General features: G+C 35.9%; 1 protein-coding gene across 10 annotated transcripts in view; it reads right to left on the reverse strand.

Moving 5' to 3' along the window:
• The window catches only part of LOC106879385 (uncharacterized), a 175326-nt gene that overhangs the window by 99979 nt on the left and 54340 nt on the right, over positions 1 to 21007 (reverse strand). For 5 of the 10 annotated variants that reach the window (XM_052966277.1, XM_052966275.1, XM_052966276.1 and 2 more), the window contains 3 exons: positions 18586 to 18785; positions 4049 to 4176; positions 1853 to 1937 (listed from right to left, as the gene is read on the reverse strand). In XM_052966277.1, the coding sequence (XP_052822237.1) occupies positions 1853 to 1937; positions 4049 to 4176; positions 18586 to 18785 (413 nt within the window). Of the gene's footprint in view, positions 1 to 1852; positions 1938 to 4048; positions 4177 to 18585; positions 18827 to 20271; positions 20405 to 20479; positions 20888 to 21007 lie in introns of those variants that run through there. The other 5 variants (XM_052966280.1, XM_052966279.1, XM_052966278.1 and 2 more) reach the window with 4 other exon arrangements.

A 21007-nucleotide genomic window follows, 5' to 3' on the forward strand; every position in this document is an offset into this window, starting at 1 on the left:
TATATATATATATATATATATATATATATATATATGTATGTATATGCATATATGTGTATGCATATATATGCACACATAAATGAGTGAGTGTGTACATGTGCAAATGTATAAATATGTACATACTGTTTATATCTCATAATTTAAAGTTTTTAGTATAATCTTTATTTTGCCATTCCTTTCCCACAACCAATAGACATATAACTAATCACACCATCTGTTTTACTCTGGGCAGCAATAAGCATATGTTTATGCATGTATGATTGCATAGTTAATTGATTTAAAAGTGATATTTACCCATATACATATATAAGTAATAATGTTTATTACCAATGAAACAGCTGTTGAGCACAAACAAATTAGGAGCTACACATGAAATTTACACTTTGCTATTTTTTATTTCACCCTCCCACCCCCACACATACATAAAAATATGTATGCATGCATGCATGTCCCTCTCCCCAGAACTACTTCTTTTTGACATCTAACCCTTATTCTTAACATCATCCCTCTGCACTGATATTTTCCATTGATAGCCCTTTTTCTACCACTTATCATTCCCTGAACCATTTCCAGTTGGATCCATACTTCACTCTTGACACTGTCTCATATCTGCCAATGACCTGTTATTATTACATCCCCCTTTACACATCTCCCACTCTCCCCCACAAACTCTTGCAACTTTTACCCATCCACCACTACCCATCATCTCTTTATTTCTTATTTTTCTCCTACTTATTATATTAGTATTATTTTGCTGCACTTCATCCTTTTTTGTATGCCCAGTCATCACCTTTCCACTGGGACACTTCTATTGATATCCGCCCCTCAATCTCATCCCCTTTCTGCAGCTCATATTTACCCTCAACTGTCATTGCACCCTTATTCTCCATTCATACATTCAGCCTCCCCCCCCCCCACTATCTGCAGCCATTTCTTACTCTCTCTAACACCTTGGTAATTTCTATCAACCAACCTTTCCTGATCTTCTGATCCACCACTCTTCTATTCACATTCTTGTACTTTGAGGGCATACTCTGACACCTCATGGTTACTATCTATATCTCTCTTTCCAGTTCCACTCCAATTACTCCCATCCAAGTTTATGTGAAGTAACCATATATCTTCTCCTTCTTTCTCTACACCTGTTCATGTCTATTCTATTATACTTTAACCTCTCGATCCTTAGCACTTCCCCCCCCCACCTCCTCTCTACTACTCTCCTTTTCATTTGAGGGACCTTGCAAGTTACATAGTAATCTCACTAGTGCTGGTGCCACAATAAAAGCACATAGTACATATTGTTAAGTGTTTGGATTTAGGAAAGCCTCCAGCCATAGAAACCATGCCAAAGCAGACACTGGAGGAAAATGCAAGTCTTTTAACTGATAAGACCCTGTTGAACCATCCAACCCATGCCAACATGGAAAATAGGTATTAAATGATGATGAAGATATTTATAAGTCAGAATAATAAGCACTTGTATATTTGTCATTAGAGTGGCTTTATTAATTATAAAGTATAAAGTATTATAGATCCATTTCAACCAATCTTACCTCAGTTTCACATAGAATGTTAGGTAATTAATTACCTGAGACTATATACAGCAAAACAGCTAGTATGGAAAAAAATTGTTATTCATTCCATACTGGCTACTTTGATGAGTGTAGTTTTAGGTAATTATCTAATTACCTAATATTGTGTGCAAAACCAATTGGTAAGATAAGCTGAAATGGATCTGTAATACTGTTTACTTCATGATGAAAATACACACACATGAACACACATGTACACACACACACATGTACTCACAGACACATATCTCGACACACACATTTGTACACTGATGTCTTACCTTTGATAGTAATGCATCTTGCTTTTTTGGTATTCAGTTATGGAATAAGGCTCCTTAGCCAGAGATTCTCCATAAACAACTAAAGCTTCAAAAGAATAGGAAATTGAAATTACATGTTGTAGACAATAAAATTTAAGTGGAATTTAGGATACTTAAAGGATACTTTTGATGTATTTTCTCAAGAAAGTAAATTGAGGAAATATCAAAATGAAGGAATAGACAAGAGACATGATACAATGGTGCTTGTTGAATATGGTGTTGCAAAAGTGGATGTGTTAAAGGTGGTGGAAGGTTTGATCAAAGTAAGAGGAGTTTAATATGAAGCAACAATAATAGCAATACAGCTGCTGCCATCATGAGTTTTGATATTTTCATTATAGATGAAAGACTTTGTTAAATTTTGAAATGTAGAACAGACCCTGAATCCACAATTACAGTCACCATTAGATATGAGTTCTGAGGTAAATAAGATACATCTCTGAAGAAGCCATGAATCAATTATACAACTGATATGACATTTACCCTTTAGCATTTAAACTGGCCATATCTGGCCCAACTATTCTGCCTTGTTTTATGTTCAAACTGGTCAGATTCAGCCTCTCACATGGGCTTTATTATGTCATTTTGATCATAACCAATCATATCATTGAAATCTTAAAGCTGTGAAACAATGCATGATTAATTCAAAGCCTCCTCAAATCACATCTTTTATCTTTTAGTTGTTTCAGTGGCTATGCTGGGGCACCACCTTGAAAAGTTTTTAGTTGAATGAATCGACCACAGTACTTTTATTTTAAGCCCGGTACTTATTCTATTGATCCCTTTTGTCAAAGCACTAAGTTATGGGGATGTAAACATACCAACAATGGATGTCAAGCAGTGGTGGAGGACAAACACAGTCACAAAGACACACACACACACATGTATATACAACAGGCTTCTTTCAGTTTCCATCAACCAAATTTACTCACAAGGCTTTGGTCGGCCCAAGGCTATAGTAGAAGACACTTGCCAAGGTGCTAAGCAGTGGGACTGAACCCAGAACCATGTGTTTGGTAAGCAAGCTACTTACCACACAGCTACACCTGTGCCTACATCTTCAAAAAAAAGTCATAGTTTGAATGCCTTTAATCATAGGTTTGCCCAGTCAAGGCTGATTTGGGATTAAACAAGAGAAAATATGCAACCTGCTTCTAGAAATTTGGCATTATGAGATGTACCAGGACCTCTTAATTTTGAACATAGTAAAGGTAGATGAAAATTGTGCTTTTGACAAATCTAGTACTGAGAGAATAAGATATAAAAAGAATGGAATGTGTTGCTATTGACAAACTTGTACTGTAAACATGAGTTGTAATGAGGAAACCCATATCTAGAACATCTATACCTGTCAGAGGATATGTATCTTTTTGCTAAGAGGCAGGAGGTGATGGAAAGAATACTACACTAACTATACTAAAATGAATTAATGGATGAAAGACTTGTGGTCAAAAATAAGTCTTTTTAACATGTACACCAGAACTAATATTCATGCACACATATTTTTAATGATAAAACCCCCAAATGACAAATACTAATATATATATATATATATATATATATATATCTTTCCATTCATGCATGCATGAGTGTGTGTGTGTATATATATGTCATTGTCATCATCATCATCATTTAAAGCTCTTTTTATTTTTCATGTTGGCATTGGTGGAACAATTTGACAAGAACAGACAAGCTAGGTTCTGTGTCTGCTTTGGCATGGTTTTTACAGTTGGATGCCTTTCGTAACACCAACCACTTAATAGAGTGTACTAGGTGTTTTTCACATGGTACCAGCACCAGTGAGGTCACTAAATACCCACAAGGTAAGACCCCTCAACTGAGCAGAGGAATAAGCCTGGAAGAATAAGAACTGAGCAGAGGAATATAGACTGGAGGAATAAGAAACTAAGATAGAGGGAGAAGGGCAGGTATCTTGCTGAAGAGGTGAATGCATGGTTTGTCCACCTGGAAATTCAGAGAAAGAGAAAGATGTAAGGTCCAAGTATAACATGAATATGAGACAGGCTAGGACATATATATACAAATAGCAATGTTTATGACATTATACCAGTGCGCAGATGATTATGATAATGATGATAAAATGGCAATGATGGCACCACACACACACACACACACACACACATACACCAGACTTACCTTTGGGAAAACGCCGAGTAGAAAGTAATATCTCAGGTGATGTCATCATTCTCTTCGGTTGTGGTGTTGTTGCACCTGTTGTGCAACACATTGGCCTTGCTGTGGCTGCACGATATAGTTTCAGATTCCTACAATAACATATTTACTAATATTACAATTTTGGAAAAAAATTTTGTTTTTAAATATAACTTTGATCATTTATTTCATAGGTGCCATTATCCTCACAATCACCACAACTATATCAGTTCTTATCATTGTTATCAGAGTTATTTGTTCAGTCAGGAGATAAAGAAAGTGTAGAGTATTCACAATTTCAACCAGTTGGCAACACAAATCACAAATATGTGATTTGCACTGTCCATTTATATAGGACACCTTATCAGAGATCTCCTTACTAGAAGCTGAATGCAACCTTCCTTGTACACACACACATACACACACAAAATAAACCTTCCGGTGACTAGATTAGTGAATTAGTTAAGTGGCACTTGATAGGTCCAATTATTAGCAATGTGTGGTGTGTTGTTCTGAAGAATGAGATTAGAGCAGAATTGATTGGGTATACCAAAGAAGGAGAGATAAAGGAAAACAAATTAGAAGCAAACAAGTGAGAAAATTCGAAGAGGCTAGTAGGAAAGGTATCATGGCTAATGAGGAGAAAGGTCTTCAAAAATTTGTTCAATGTGAAGGAAAAAATTGGAGTTGTCAGAGCTAAAGTGTGTTCTTTTTATGCATGTAAAAATGAAAGTTTTTATCATCCAAGCTCTGTAGATGGGCTCAATTAACAAAAGCAACAAAGGCTCCATTAGGTCTTTGGCAAACCAAGATGAATACAAACTCAAGTATAGACAGATGTGTGCAGATTTCCAGTCACTGTTCAGGGCAATCACTGGTAGCTATGGACAAGTAAAGAACTTTAGTACTTATCTCAATGGCCTGTCACAGCTCTTGACAGAAGACATAAGGTACTATAGAAAGCCAGTAACAACAGCTGAGATATGGTTGGTGATAAGTAATTGTAAGAGGAGCAAATTGCTGATCACCTACTTTGGATGGTTTGCTCCTTGAACTTTATATATACATGCAAGAGGTGTTTACTGAGGTCTTAGTGGACATCTACAGCAACTGGCAGCAGAACAGAGGTATTTCCAGTTTTGTTAGCCAAGGACTGATAGCACAAGTGAGGATGTAAACAAAAGAAACATCATTAATTTCCAGTCGATAACTCTGCTGAATACAAAGTTTAAGACTTTGGCCTAGGAACTAGCAAAGTGGTTGGTGCTTAATGCCAGTACTGGGGTCAGGGAATGCACAGTCCTGAGTGAACCCAGCAAGGCCTATCCATGACAATCTCCACCTCATCTGACACAATGTCATACAGAATGGATAACAAACCTGACTTTGACAAACTTATCAAATTGCATCTATAAATAGCTTTCAATATGGGTGGCTTTATGCCAGGTGTTGAAAGGGTAAAATATGTTAAAGGCTTAAAGCCACCCACCTCCACTTTCCCCTTCCAAATACTTCTTCATAGTTGTGGGAGCTTTTTCCCTTTCCTCTGTTCTATTTTGTTTTGCAAATAGTAATTTGCAACCTCACTATTGCCAGTGCCACATAAAAGCACCCATTACACTCTATAAAGTGGTCGGTATTAGGAAGGGCATTCAACTGCAGAAACCATGCCAAAGATGACCCTGGAGCTTGACACAGCTCTGCAGCTCACCAGTACCCTTTCAAACCATCCAATCTATACCAGCATGGAAAGTGGACACTAAATGATGATGATGTTGATGATAACCATGCTATCTGTTTGCATATAAAACTTTTTCAATTCAACATGTAATTTTTGTCTTTTTTCCGCACAATCTGTTACTTTCATTTTCTTTCCGAGCAACACACACTCACTCTTTCTCTCTCTGTCTCTCACTCTCTCTCTCTCTCTGCTGCTCTCTTCTGACTTTATTCAATTGCATGATTATATAGGTTATTAATACTAAAATGTACAAATATATTTGTTGATGAAAAGTAATGCAGAGGAAATAAGTTATACAATCACATGAATTCAAAACTACAGTAAGTCTTCCAATGTGATTTGTACCAATCACTTAAAGTGGAAGGAAGTTGTGAAAAGGGAGACCTAAGAATACATGAGATGATTTCAAAATGCTGATCCTTATGAAGGAGATGATAGAAGACTGAGATATGTGGTGCATTGCAATACTCAAGAGACCTGCCCATCACAACAGAATTGAGATCCTAAAGTCAAGGTGCCACATAAAAATCATTGGTATTTATGCAGGTGCCATGTAAAAAGCAACCAGTTCACTCTGTAGAGTGGTTGGTGTTAGGAAATTAGGTTAAACATGTCAGAAAAATTACTCAAATTAGGAATCAAATGTGGAAATATTGTTAAATAATTTTCTTCTAGTCATTATAATAGAGGCTGACATAGTCAGTACCAATCTAGAGAAATGTGAAGCAATAAAAAGTGGGGAAAAACCAACCCACACAAGTTGGTAGGCTTGCACATAATCCTCTAGAAAGATGAGTCTATAATGCTGGGTCAAAGGACCCTTTAAGTTACTTGTTTAATCCAGATTTCCAAACAAAATATGTGATAAGATTATGTGCAGAGTGGCCAGCCTTACCTAAAAATGAGAGTAAGTGTATGTCATATTCAACTTGACTGTTGTTGCTTTGCTCCAGTTTATATTTGATCAGATTGGAGCATCTGCTTTTTTGCTTTTTGTGGAAGTAAACTAACTGTTTCACTGATGAGACAATCTACCTACTGATAACACCTGTGGAGAGCATTCTCTATACTACTATAATGATACACAGACATACTAAATCCGCAACATCTGCAGAGACTCCAGGACATTAAGCAGGTGTGACAGGCACCTTTTCCACTGAAGGTATCATTGACAGAGCCTCAGCCTAGCTTTACGTGAAGAACAAGGCAGGAAAGCTGGCATGGAGAATGTTGTTAGCTCTCTACCAGTCAGACAATACAGCTGGTAGAACTTCCACATTAGATTTCTATAGAGAACTTATCGTAAGGATTGATGATGATATTCTAGAGGAAACTCTGGATATCAATGACATCCAAATGGCTGGTCTGTTCTAAAGGAATTCCAGCTGAAAGATTTTGGATAATTACCAGAAATGTTAAGCCTATCAGTATTATCTGTTAATTAGGCAGAGATGCATGCAAAACAAACCATTCTATGTGCTTTTGTTCAGTGCCTGAGCCTTACTGACTTAGGGAGTTTTAATGAATAGCTATTATCATGTGCAGAACAGATCTAGCTAGTGGTTAGGTCTAGCATGTATGTTGCTCCATAGCAGTTTTCCTCTGTTTGGTAGCAATGATGAAAGTGAGTGAAAGGATATTTCCGCCTTCAGTCAAACCCTCATTGACTTCTTCAAGTTCTACTTGGAGAAGAAAGTAGGGGTGATGAGGGAGATACAGCTCTCCAGGAAATTAAAACCTCCCAAATTTTAAAAACCATGTGCTATTCTATCATGCCATTTCTCTTATTTCTTCCTTTCTGTCTCTCTTCTTCTCTCTGTCTTTTTCCTTCTTCCCCTCTTTTCTTCATTTGTAAGTTTTTTTTCTTCAGGTAAGTTTCTTTTTTTTTTTTTTTTTTTGCATAAATCCACACTTTATCAATAACTAGGTAACTAAATATTATTATTAATCCCTCTCATAATGCACTCACCTTGATAACTAGCACCATGGTGTCAGCTTCTCTATGAGGTTGCCTTTATAGAATCCTTATTTCTATGGATCCCCTATTTCCACACTTCATCTTAACTCCATGCTTACATAAACTTTCTTGCCCTTTAACATACACAAGGTTACTAAAACAAGGAACCACCATGTTAGTAATTTTTGTTGTAATTGTGACTGGGAGAAAAATGACAAATCAATAAAATATACAAACAGTTAGCTATGTGTGAGAACCCTCTGACTGTCGTGAAGCAGTCAATCGAACATTTTTTCCTTTCAGATGCAGTAGTCAGACACCAACCCACCATAACTGGAAACCCTCTTCATCTTATCAGTTCCAAAACTTTAGGGTTGCCACCATCAGCATCAGCAATATGAAATGTAGTCAGGAGAGACTGTGAAGATGCTAGAATGGATGTGACTAGATTTATGCAGTGGACAGAAAGTAACCTGGAGAGGGGCCCCAGCCACACTTCTCATGGACAAGGAACAAAAGTACAGATTCATCTGGATGGAGTAGGTATATTGTTTATAAAAAAAAAATGAATAAAGTAATTGAGATAGAGTATGTGATAGTTAACTGGGGTACTTACTTAGTACCAAGTAAACTCAACTACTGACAGATAAAATTGTTTTATTTAGTGACTCCGGTGACAGGACACAAATTGCCAATCTTTCAGCTATTTCTCCAATGAACTATGAAATTAAAGAGTTTAACTCCTCATCTCATGGCAGCTGAACTTATCAAACTCTTTGAAAACTCTATGGTTTTATTACTGCTGACACAAGCCATCACAAGTTTCTTCAAATTTTATCTTCTATCATATTGTCAATGATCCAAATGAAATCATTACAAGTAAAGGAACTGTGTTGTCTAATGATACGGAAATGTGTGAAACAGGAAATCAATAAAAGAAGATATCCTGTCCATTATATGACAGAGACAAGCTGGTTGTTGATTGGTGCTTAAGTCTTTAAGATGACCAAGTTCTTGATCAGCTTCTAAGCCCTCATTATAAATAGATGGAATTAATGAAGGATGCTGGGATGCTGGCAACTCTCTTCTCTAATTAAGCACTATTTAGCATGCAATTAAGTGGTGATGTCCACATGGGGTTATGGACTTAGTGTGTATGTATATGAGAAATTGAGTTATTGAGGTGTTTTTACACAATGCTGGATGGACACACATGAACACACATTCACATACCTACATGCACGCAAACATAGACAAATGAATACTTGTATATAGGCTTTCATACATACATACATACATGTACAAATGCATCTATACAATATGCATACACACACACACACACATTGGAACATGTCCAAACACAGGTCTGGCAATTTGTACTAAATCTTCTTATTGTCACTGTTCCAGTAGGTGGGGGAGCTGGTAGTGGTGTAGTGGAGTGTTGTGATGGCGGTAGTGCTATGATGTAGTCATGGTGTAGGTGATGGTGGTAAAGATAGCAGTGTGATGTGATGATCATTATTGCTATTTAACCCCAAGTCAACTTTGATGAAGCAGACCTATGATCAAAGTCATTCCAGCTGTGATCAACCTGCCTTTTTCTTATGTATAAGGAACCTAGACCATATTATCCAACATGGAGGCAGTGATGTCAAGCCAAGTGAAATTGTAGTCGTGGCCAATGCCAGCATCACGCAACTGATCTGTTAAAAGCACCCTTCAATCGTTGGGCAATATGCTGTGCTTGTGAATACCTGTCAAACAGAGTGAAATTGTAGTCATGACTGATGCCAGTGCTCTCTGACTGGCACCCATGTCAGTGGCATGTAAAAAGCATTGTTCGAGCGTTGGGCCTCATGGAGGTAGTGACAAATGACCATGACCCTCTTGGCGATATACCATGCTTGTGTTGACCAATCAAGCCAAGTGAGACTGTAGTCATGGCTAGTATCAGATCAATGGCTACCATGCTGGTGACATGTAAAAAACACTCACTACACTCTTGAAGGGGTTAGCATTAGGAAGGGCATCCAACTGTAGAAACCTTGCCAAATCAGATTAGAACCTGGTGCAGCCCCTCAGCTTACCAGTTCTCAGTCAAATTGTCCAACCCATATCAGCATGGAAAGCAGATGTTAAACGATGATGATGATGATGCCTTTTTTTTTTAGATAATTGGGTGTGATATAAGATAGATTTGGCTGCTCTTTCTTGCTGGTTTAGCAACCACATAAAAACTCTCATTGGTCATGATGGGGATGGTGTAGTTTTGTGATATTGATGGTTACTGGTGGTAGTGGGAGAGATGGTAATTTGGTGTATTGGTAATGTAGCAGGGTGGTGGTGATGGTGGTGGTGGTGGTGGTGCTGCTGCTGCTGGTGATGCTGGTGGTGTAGCACAGTTGCCATCGTTATCATCATCATTGCCTGGCAGATTTGCTTAATCTTATAACCACTATCATAGACATTGGTATGAAAGTATTAGTTGTAGCAGTATGGTGTTAAATGTAGTGTTTGTTAGTACTGGTAGATGGGGGAATGTGATGTTGGGTGTGGTTGTTGTCTAAACTCAAGTCAGCCATAATTAAACAAACTATGTAATTCCCGTGGTTTTTTTAAGAGTATGTAGGACTATATTTAATGTATCTTACCATTTTTGTAAAATGCTAGGGTATGATTTGAGGGAGATTTGGTTACTTTATTTCCTAGCAAGTAGAGGCTTCCTCACTGGGTGTGGTGATTTGCAATAAAATGGTGTTGCTGGTGCAGAATAGTATAATTTGTGGCAGTGTTTGGTGGTGGTGTTGGTGGTGGTCATGTGTGTTTGTTGTTATGCACTTCCAATCATTACTGGTCAATCAGATCCATGACATGTAATTAGTTTGGATAAATAGCAGAGTATGATCCACAGATTAAATGTTCCAAATTTATTGTCTAATTGAGAATCCACACAATAAACACTGCTTTTCTTCCACTGTCCAGTATGTTTTTGTATGTTTATTGGTATTGTAATTGTTTAGCTCCAGGTCAGCCCTGATTAAACAGATTTGTGATCAAAGTTACTCCAACTGTGACTAATCTATCTTGTATAAGAACTACATTATTTGATGTACTGCTTCTTAATAAAGTAGGGTGTAATTTGAAGGTTGCTATCTCTTACAGTTCATCCATGTAGAGGATCCCTCATTGCTGGTGGTCTTGGGGGTGATTGTGCTTAGTGTTTGGGGCTAGATTTGATGGAACATGCTTATAATGAAAGATATTCCACCTGTGACTCTACTGACTGTTTTAGTCATTGTGTATCTGGGACTACATTATCCAGTGTCTTACTTTTCAAGTGTTAGAGGAGTGATTTGAAGGATATTTGGCTGTTACTTCTAGCAGGTTGAGTGATCTCAAATAGGCTCCCACATTGGTCTTTTTTATGCATACAATTCATCTGCCTTTATTACTGATGCTATGCACTGCAACACAATGGTTGGAAACTAATCAGGTTAGTAATGTTGCTATTTTGCATTTCAACTGTCCTCAGAATTATAAAATAAACATCAGTCAGATATTTCAAGGTTGATTAAACTAACTTCTCTCCTTCCTCAAAACTTGTGGCCTTCCCCAATATTAGAAATCAGTATTATTGATGTCAACCTTCAAGATAGAAGAGAGTAAAAATGTCCAATAATAGAGGAACAGATGGAATGTCCTACAGTAAAAGGATAGATAAAAATATGCTATGAAATTGTCATTGTTAGAAGTTATTGCTATTTTTGATATCACCACCACCATTGTTATTACTATTACTATTGTTGTTGTTGTTGTTATTGGTTGTCAGTTTGAACAGACATTTTTTTTTTATCTTTCTTTCTGTTAGCTCCTAGGTTACAATTGCTTCCAAGTTTTCTATTTCAGAATTTGAATGTTTCTTGTTTATGCCACGTAAAAAGATTTTATAAAGCAAGTTTTTATATGATAGACGTTTGCCCAAAATACTTCCAATTTTTTTAACATTTTGGTTCTGCTTCATTTACAATGATGTTGAGCAAGAGAGGTAAATGAAAAACTTAATTCTGTCTCTGTGAAGCAGAATAACAAACTTGTTTTGCAAAAATTCTCTCATGTTTTAAATATGGGAAGTTTTACTTTTTCAGAAAACCAAAATATGGTTTTCAAATCTTCTGAGAACTTTTTTAGACATAACATGAACAACAACAACAATCCTTATACACACATACCGAAATAAATGTCATTGTCCATACATGGGATTTGTATTGCTAGGGCTGCCTCCATCATTGAAATGAACAATGGTTTGTCCAAAACAGACCAGTTGCAATGTTGTATTGAAAATAATTGTATCTCCCTGCCTGAAAATCAGGCAAGAAGAAAACTGATCTACCATTGCCTCACAAAAGGAGAGGGTGCTTTTTTAATACCTTCAAAAGAGCAATAAAAAGAAACACCAGTTGATGTCTGGGTTACTTTATAACATTTAGAGAAAGGAAAAGCCTATGATATTGTCTGTCTGATATTCAGGAATGAAAACAAAGCCTGAAGACCAGCTGAATTTGTGCACAAAACACATAAGCTCATGCCTCAGTTCATGGAGCAGCACAGTTCAAAGGTAACAGTCAGGGACATAGCAAATGATATTACTCCTTGGCTCATTGTTGTTTTTGTAAAGCAATATGGTGCAGGATTAGTAAGAAATGATATGTGGTTAGAAGGGATCAGCATAGATTTGCAAGTCCTTACAACCCCACAAGGCCATTCCAATGGTATGGCCTGTTGAGGGTGCAGAATCTTAAAAAATACAACTGACAATATAGACATAGCAGAAAGCTCAGTTGTTAGATTTGTAGCAGCAAATCTTCCTTGAAGGTTTTCTACCAAAAAGAACGGATTAACAGAAAGAAGGTTGAGCAGTGTTAGGAAGCTGCTGTTCCAGTAGCACCCCAATTTGTACCAACATTTACAGCTACAAGGATAGTTGAAAAATCTACTTTATTCTCCCATCTCAGAAGTTTAGAGAAGACAGAAGAAGCCACATTGTACTCAATCTCAGAATAGACAATGGTAAAGTCCTACTTCCGAACTGCATCACTCCATTCATTTGCCAAGATGGGAATCAAATGTAAGCCCAAAGTGGAATGGAAGATAGCAGGACAGAAACAGAAAAGGAAAAAGGAACAAAAACAAAAAAGACAATAGCTTTCTCAGAAAGCTTCTAGGAAACTGGAAGGTAAATCTGAACTCTGGAAGTGATACAGTTTCACAATTATGAGAAATAACAAGGGATAATTTGAGTTGTTTTATGAGCTGGGGACAATTCAGCCAAACTCTATGGTGATAGAGCAGAAATGCAGTAAGAACTGAAATATGGAGAAGCTCAAATATTGGTGAAGACTGCAAGAAAGATTTATGAACAATTTCATAGATGAACCAAGAGATGCTGAAAGGTATTTTCAGAGATCCCTGGAAATGCCTGGTTGAGTGAATGAAAATATAGGGTGTTCTGACTCAACCTAACAAATGGGTTCCGACCCATGAATATATGGGTAACCCTAAATGTTTTTACATCATTGTTACAATTATATCTTGATTTAATTATTGCATGTTTTATATTTATTCTGTTTTATTAAATTTTTAATCTGTCTATTGTTTAACATCTTTATCCTTCCCAATATTTTTATATATCCAGCTCTACACATATTGTAAATCTTATATTGTTTAATGTTCATCATATTTTATGTATTTCTTTTAGCCCTTGCAACTAATAAAAAAGGGTTGTTGCTGTTGTTAAGGCACTGAGCTGGCAGAGTTTTTAGCATTCTGGGCAAAATGCTTAGTGACATTTTGTCCATCTTTATGCTCTGAGTTCAAATTCTATTAAGGTGGACTTTGCTTTGATCACCAGGGTCAATGTAATCAATTTACCTCCTCCTCTGAAATTACTGGCCTTATTATTATTATTATTATTATTATTGAAGTTTTCCTTTTAAGTTCCAAATATACTGATGTCAACTTTCCCTTCCATAATTCAAGCACTAAAATAAGAACCAGTCATGTATTGGATAAATTCCATCGATTATGTCCTTCCTCTGGAAAATGTTGGCCTTTTCCCATTATAAGAAGTTATTATTAGTTGATTTTTATCAATGTTTTCTTTCTGGTTTCAAATTCCACCAGAATCAACTTTAACTCTTATCCATTCAGGTGGATAAACCAGGTTCCAAATAACTACACACTCTGCCTCCTCCTAACATATCACTTCCCCCTCTTCCCCTTTAGACTAACCAACTACACCTCTTCCTCCTCTTTTAAACCAATTGACAATACCACTTCTACATCAACCAGCTATACCTATTCCTTCATCTCCTCCTCTAAACTTATCAACTACACATCTTTCCCCTCTAGACTTAATCAAATATATCTCCTTCAACCCAATTAACTACCATATTTCTCGGTGTCGAAGATGCTACTTTTTTCCAAAAATAAGTCTTGAAAATCTACCATGCGTCCTGGAGGCCGAAGGTTGCATTTTCTATAGGCATATCCTAACCCCAAAGGAAAATTATCTATGCTAGACAGTAATCTGAAGCCCTGTATATGACCGCTCAGTGAAGTGTATAAATTATACTTTTTTAAAGTAGTAAATAAACAAAAGTATCATAAAAATTTTTTTAAATATATGCAATCACAAAAATTCATTCCCGTATGAGCAGTGTAAGACAAGGTAACGGACGAGTAATATTTTACATGTGTATCTATATTGCTGGTATTATCACTCTCTTCAAACAACCTGACTTTAAGGGAACATTATTAAGTGACGAAAGAAGTAAAACTACACTATATTAAAAGGATTTACAAGCGAATATTAATAACAAAACTATCATAATCACTTATTCACTCTCTGTGATGAAATGTGTTGTGTTCAGACTGCATCATAAGCTTCCTCCTTGATCTCTGAAGCCATGGTCTTAACCAGTTCAAACCTGGACCTACTAATGTTAGGAGTGATCCGCAACTTCAGAAGATTTTACTTAAAATTTTTAGCATAACTATTATTATGGCAACCTCAAGCAAAATATATTCTTACACAGTCAGCTAAAAGTTACAAGTGATTGAATATGCCAAACAGTATGACAACAGGAGTGCAGAGAGGCATTTTGGAGCACCACCAACTGAGAAAATGATCTACTACTGGAAGAAACAAGAGGACCTGTTGAAGCCTGCATCAAGACTTAAACGTAACCTTCATCAGACTGCAACTAAGTGGCCAGAACTGGAGCAAAAGATGAAGGAGTGGATAGTTGCAGAGAGAAATTTGAGTCTTGCAGTATCAATAAAAATGATTAGCAACATGAGTTCTGAATGATTTTCGTGGCACATCAAGCTGGCATTACAGATTTATGAAGAGGCACGCATGGACTGGCAATGAGAATGAAAATAAGAATAGCACAAAACATGCCTGGAGATTATCATAACGAAATAATCGAATTTCACAGGTTCATAATCAGTGCAAGAAAAGAAACTGATTACAAACTGGGCTGAACAGTGAATAGACGAACTGGAGTATTGTAGTGCAGGAGTGGATCCAGAAATTTCTGGTAGGGGGTGGATCTGAGATCTGATTCATTGCAATTGATCAATGAAATTACAGTGTAAAATGTTCAGATACTGAAAAAATTAATTTTTATACTGAAATCTTCAAGAATTGCTTGTTTTGATACAAAAATATGCTTTTCATCATGCATATTTAAACAAAACAAATTTGAAAAGTTTCTTGGTTGGTGTGGGGATGCATCCCCCTCCCCCACCTCTGAATCCATTCCTGTCGAAGTGTAGTTTCAGCATTACAGTGGGTACATATAAACTTTGAAGGTAAACTTACCATACCGTGTCACTGTACTGACGGTCCCACAAAACAAATTGGCGAGGTAGGTGAGTGCTGCCTTTTGTTAGTTTTACAGATGCAAGTGTGGGGGATCACAATGGGAGACAGTCATGATTAGCCAGCATAAGGAATAGTGCAAATAAGTGTTAGATGAACAACCAAAATAAATGCTAGGAACATTTTAAGTGATGTGCTAGAGGTTACAGTGATGTCTTTTTTTTTTCTTACATCTGTAAAGGTAACAAGACCTGAAGTGCTGGGACCTTATTTTTATATCTATTGTTTGTTTTTTTTTAATTTTTGGTTATCAAAATTAGGATGCATCCTCAAGGACAAAGCATCTTCAATGCCAGGAAATACGGTATATACATTTTGCCATCTCTGACATTTTGTTGAGCATTAGTGTTGTAAACAAGAGACTGTAAGTTCAATCTTTGCAAGTACTTATGAATATCTCTACCTCTACGAAATTAATCAATCAAACTCCAACAATAGGCTAGTTAACTATACTATCTTTACTAAATCATTTAACTACACCATCTTCCCAAGACCATTCAACTACAAGCCTTCCTCTACTCCAGGCATGAGCAACCTTTATTCTTCTGTCAGCAAGCCTTGTGAGATTTTACTCAACATAAATCATACCACACCTTTAAAAGAATAACTTAACAAACATCACAAGTAGGAAAGAATATTATGTATCCCATTTCTATAACAGGTGTACCTAAGTGTTGTAAAAGGCGGCTAAAAGTGTTGGTGACAGGAAAAACAATAGTGCTTTGGAAAACCAGCCAACCCATACCAGCATGGAAAAGTGGGCATAAAACACCAATTACCATGCTGCCACCAGCAATAATGCCACCACTACTGTTGCTGCTGCTGCTGATGACCATAACAACGATGATGATGGTGATGATAATGTATCTAATACGGAGTGCTCCCAAAAACTGTGCTAAACAAATCATAAGACACTGACAGAGAATGTATGGGTTAATGAGAAAGAGAAAAAGAAATTAAATTACTTAAATGAACAGAATTGACTTAAATATTATGTTAGATAATATTATTTTACTGATATAATCACAATATTACAAGGACCATACAAAAATCATGAAAGTCCACATGCTGCCCAAGAATTAACTGCAGGTTTCTAGTGCCTGCTCTCAACAAATTGACAACCCCATCTTCACTTTCAGTTGAGTAAAACAATCAACTGTACTCCCATTCAAAACCAATCAACTAAACTTCTTCCATAAATTATTTAGCCACACTCCTTTCCCAAACTCATCATTTATATTCCTTATCTAGAAATTTGTACCATGTGCAAATATGAAAATATTTTTTGCTTTTTCCTAAGGTAGAAGACAATTTCTAGGAGTAAGAGATCAAATTAGGTGTGGGTAGCTTTATCAAAAGCTAAATAGCCAGTGGAATGGTCAGTATTTTGCATCCTTTTACTGTATTCTGTCCATGGCTAAACACCGAGCTTTCATCATCATAATCCATTTAGCAGTAGGAAAGTTGTAAAATCAACATACTAACATTGACTGTACCATCACCACCAACAACACTTCAGAACATTACTTATACCTCCTTGTGCTGAGGGAGCTTCTGCATAGTTGCTTGACCATCTAAAAATAGCAGCAAAATTCTCTTCTGAAAATAGGATGGGAAGGTCATGGCTGGAATGCTTTACTCATAGATTTGTTTGCTCAGAGCTGACCTGAAAAAAAGCACTTTGCTTCTCTTTCCACTTTATAATCACTATAACATCTTCACCACTACCACCACCTAACCATTCCTGTTACTGCCAACACTTCACCACTACTAACACCTGAGCTACAACACTGGTTCTACATCACATTACCACAATATTTTTATTACACTGTCACAATTACTGTACCACCACCACTACCATGCCAATACTACCATCACCATCTTACCAATGAAGCTTATAACAACCAGTAAAGGATAGAAAAGTCATGTCCTTTATATTATTATTATCTCATAACATAATTGAATAATTAATTAATGTCTTATAATAACAGTTAATTAGTACAGTGAGCAATAAAAATCTAATTTAATAATACAATCATGACATATTTAACAAACAGCACAATTTAATGTCCACTTTTAATGAATTCACAACACAGTTTACTACCATCAGTGTAATTCTTGCAACTGATGCCATTGGTGCCACTGCAGAGAAGCAAAAATCCAAACTTATGTATATATATATATATATATATATATATATATAATATGTGTCTTTCTTCTCTCTCTCTCTCTCTCTCTCTCTATGCAACTATCAATCTTTTTATTTTTGGTTGTATCTTCCCTCCATCTCTTCCAGTTAAAAGAGTCTCAGGTAATCAAAACTGGTAATCAATATATCACCCTCACACAAAACCCATCCCATGCACCCTCACTCCTATACTACATCTTCCAACTGATACTACACAAAACCTTTGCCTAATTATTTCTCTCACAAACTGAAACTCTCACTGTTTTATTTATGATTGCCCCATCTTACAAACACCAGCTCATTTTGTATGTTTTTTGAAAAATAATTAGAGGAGTGAGAGGGAGAGTGCTCACATAAACTTTGTTAGCCTTTGCAGACTTGTGAGATTGATCCAAATGATATTCCAGTCAAAGTGCATGGAAGAAAATGTATGGGCAGATGGAAATTCTAGTGGAGTTATAATCTGGAAAAGAAGGGCTAAACAAAGTGTCTTGAGCTGAATCTGGAAGATGAGACACTGTAAAGGTGATAGGAAGAAGAAAGCAGTGGAGAAGTCTAATATAGAAATAACTAGTTCAGAAAAAGTGAGATTATTATAGTTGCAAGAGAATATATGTTTACAAGATTTGAATTACAAGATAATTTACAAAGCATTATTATAAAAAAAGTGTAAGTAAATAATTGCTATTACCTGTTTATAATTGCTACATCACGAGAATCACAAGGGTTTGAACTTTCAACTGATGAGTTTAGTGAGGATGTTGGAGATAGCCGTAAATAACAACTGACATTAGCTGGTGGTACATTCTCTTGATATGTGATGATGTCTAAAACATTTGGGATGTTTTTGGAGTTTGACTGCAAAGGTCGATTACTGTCTTCCATCCAAGCCTGTGGAAATACCATTATGATGTGTGTTGTTCTAAAAAAATCTGAATAATTCTGTTTTTTAGTATATATACATTCTCAGATATACATATGTTCTATATATAAAATTTATTAATGAGGATAGAAATTGATATTAATCAATTAAAACCAGTGGTCTAGCATATTAAAAAAATCCGAAGATCAAAATTATATTACATACAAAAATAAGAGGAATGACCAGCAAAAGTGGACTCCTATATGCTAGAAATAGATGCCGAATCATCTAACCACGAAAAAAAAAAAATGTTCTCAGTAAAAATTCAGCAACAAAACAGACTGTAAAAGGACAAGACAAATGAAAAAATACTAAATAAAAAAAAACGATTAACCTACGTACCATGGTTTCACCTGTTAAAAATTACATAAGTAAATATCTGCAGGATCGTCAGCGTAGTCTGTCGATTCGCAATGCAATTTCCAGAACTAGACACAAGACGTCCACACGAAAGGGAGCACGTGTAGAGTTCTACAAATTACATTCAGTGTATCATTTCAAATGTCTTCAATCTGGCGCGCTAAGTCCGGAAATAATTTTGCAGTTAATAAATTTTTGCAGCTAATTTACCGGTTTGAGAACACTATTGTATAAAATTTATTAATGAGGGTAGAAATTGATATTAATCAATTAAAACCAGTGGTTTACACGTGCTCCTTTTCGTGTGGATGCCTTATGTCTAGTTCTGGAAATTGCATTGCAAATCGACGGACTACGCTGACGATCCTGCAGATATTTACTTATGTAAATTTTAACAGGTGAAACCATGGTACGTAGGTTAATCGTTTTTTTATTTAGTATTTTTCATTTGTCTTGCCCTTTTACAGTCTGTTGTGTCGCTGAATTTTTACTGAGAACATATATTTTTTTTCATGGTTAGATGATTCGGCATCTATTTCTAGCATATAGGAGTCCACTTTTGCTGGTCATTCCTCTTGTTTTTGGATGTTCTATATGTGTGTGTGTGTGTGTGTGTAATATTAATGGTTTCTTATTATGAAACCAATAGATTTTACACAGGGCTGCAAGAAGTGCTCAGAAAAATTGAGACAAGAGTAAAATATTAGTTATAGAATAAAAACGCTGGGTTAACGACTCAACATATCACACCCCCTCCATGAACATATATAAGATATACAACATAATCCGTCAAACATAAGGAATAGGAGGATATAACGTAAGAAAAATAACGTAAAAAGAAATAATAAATAAAAGAATAAGAAATATATAAGTAAGAGGCAAGAAATAGAATATATAGTATGAAATTTAATACACAAATATATTATACCAACCGATAACATACAAATGAAAAAAATTGAGTTAAAGGTATAACATAATACACATATATATATCATTTCATAGAAGTTAAAAATAATACGATAAAAAATTTCAAATATATGATATAATATAGGTCGATATAAAAAATAAATAAAATAGAATAAAGAAATGAGGTACCATAAAGTAGTCCATCGGTTAAAAATCAAGGAAAGAAATAAATTAACACCATTTAGAGTTAAAACACAAAGTTCTACATCTCCCTCGGGCACATTTTACAACTCAAAACCAGTAGACATCAATAGGCAAGTCTGCACCAGTTAGGCATATATAAGAGTGAATAACAGGCACCCAGCAGGTAAAACATGTAAAATTTAATTCCGCTCACCATATCCAAAAGTTCACAACACATGGGTCAAAAATACAAATACAGCACCCAGCAGGTATCAATCAGTAAAATCAATTTCACGAAAACCATGTACAACACCTATGGCCATTTCCTGGGTACACCACTGTATTCCAAACACAATAGAGTGCAAACTGGTGATGATCCTCTCGTCAGGGTAAACTTACATACAAATGTCAAGACATGCGATTTCTTTATTAAAAAAAAAAAATTTTTTATATATATGAGTAAATTTATATAGTCAATATGGACCAGCCTTAGACAAGCCTATGCAAATAATGGAAAGATTTAAGAAAAAAAAAAAATGGAAAGATTTAAGAAAAAAAAAATTGCTATTTTAGAATCGTCAAACAGGCTGCAGTATCAAAACCAATCTTCGAGGTTTCAAATCACCCTAACACAAACTATTACACTTGTTATTATCTATTGTTTTTATATTTATTTTTATTTCTATACAGTTTCAAGAAAGTGGAGGAAAACTTATGGTTGCAGAAGGGGATTACTTCGGTG

The sequence above is a fragment of the Octopus bimaculoides genome, chromosome 3 (genome assembly GCF_001194135.2).
Source record: "Octopus bimaculoides isolate UCB-OBI-ISO-001 chromosome 3, ASM119413v2, whole genome shotgun sequence".
Taxonomy (NCBI): Eukaryota; Metazoa; Mollusca; class Cephalopoda; order Octopoda; family Octopodidae; genus Octopus; species Octopus bimaculoides.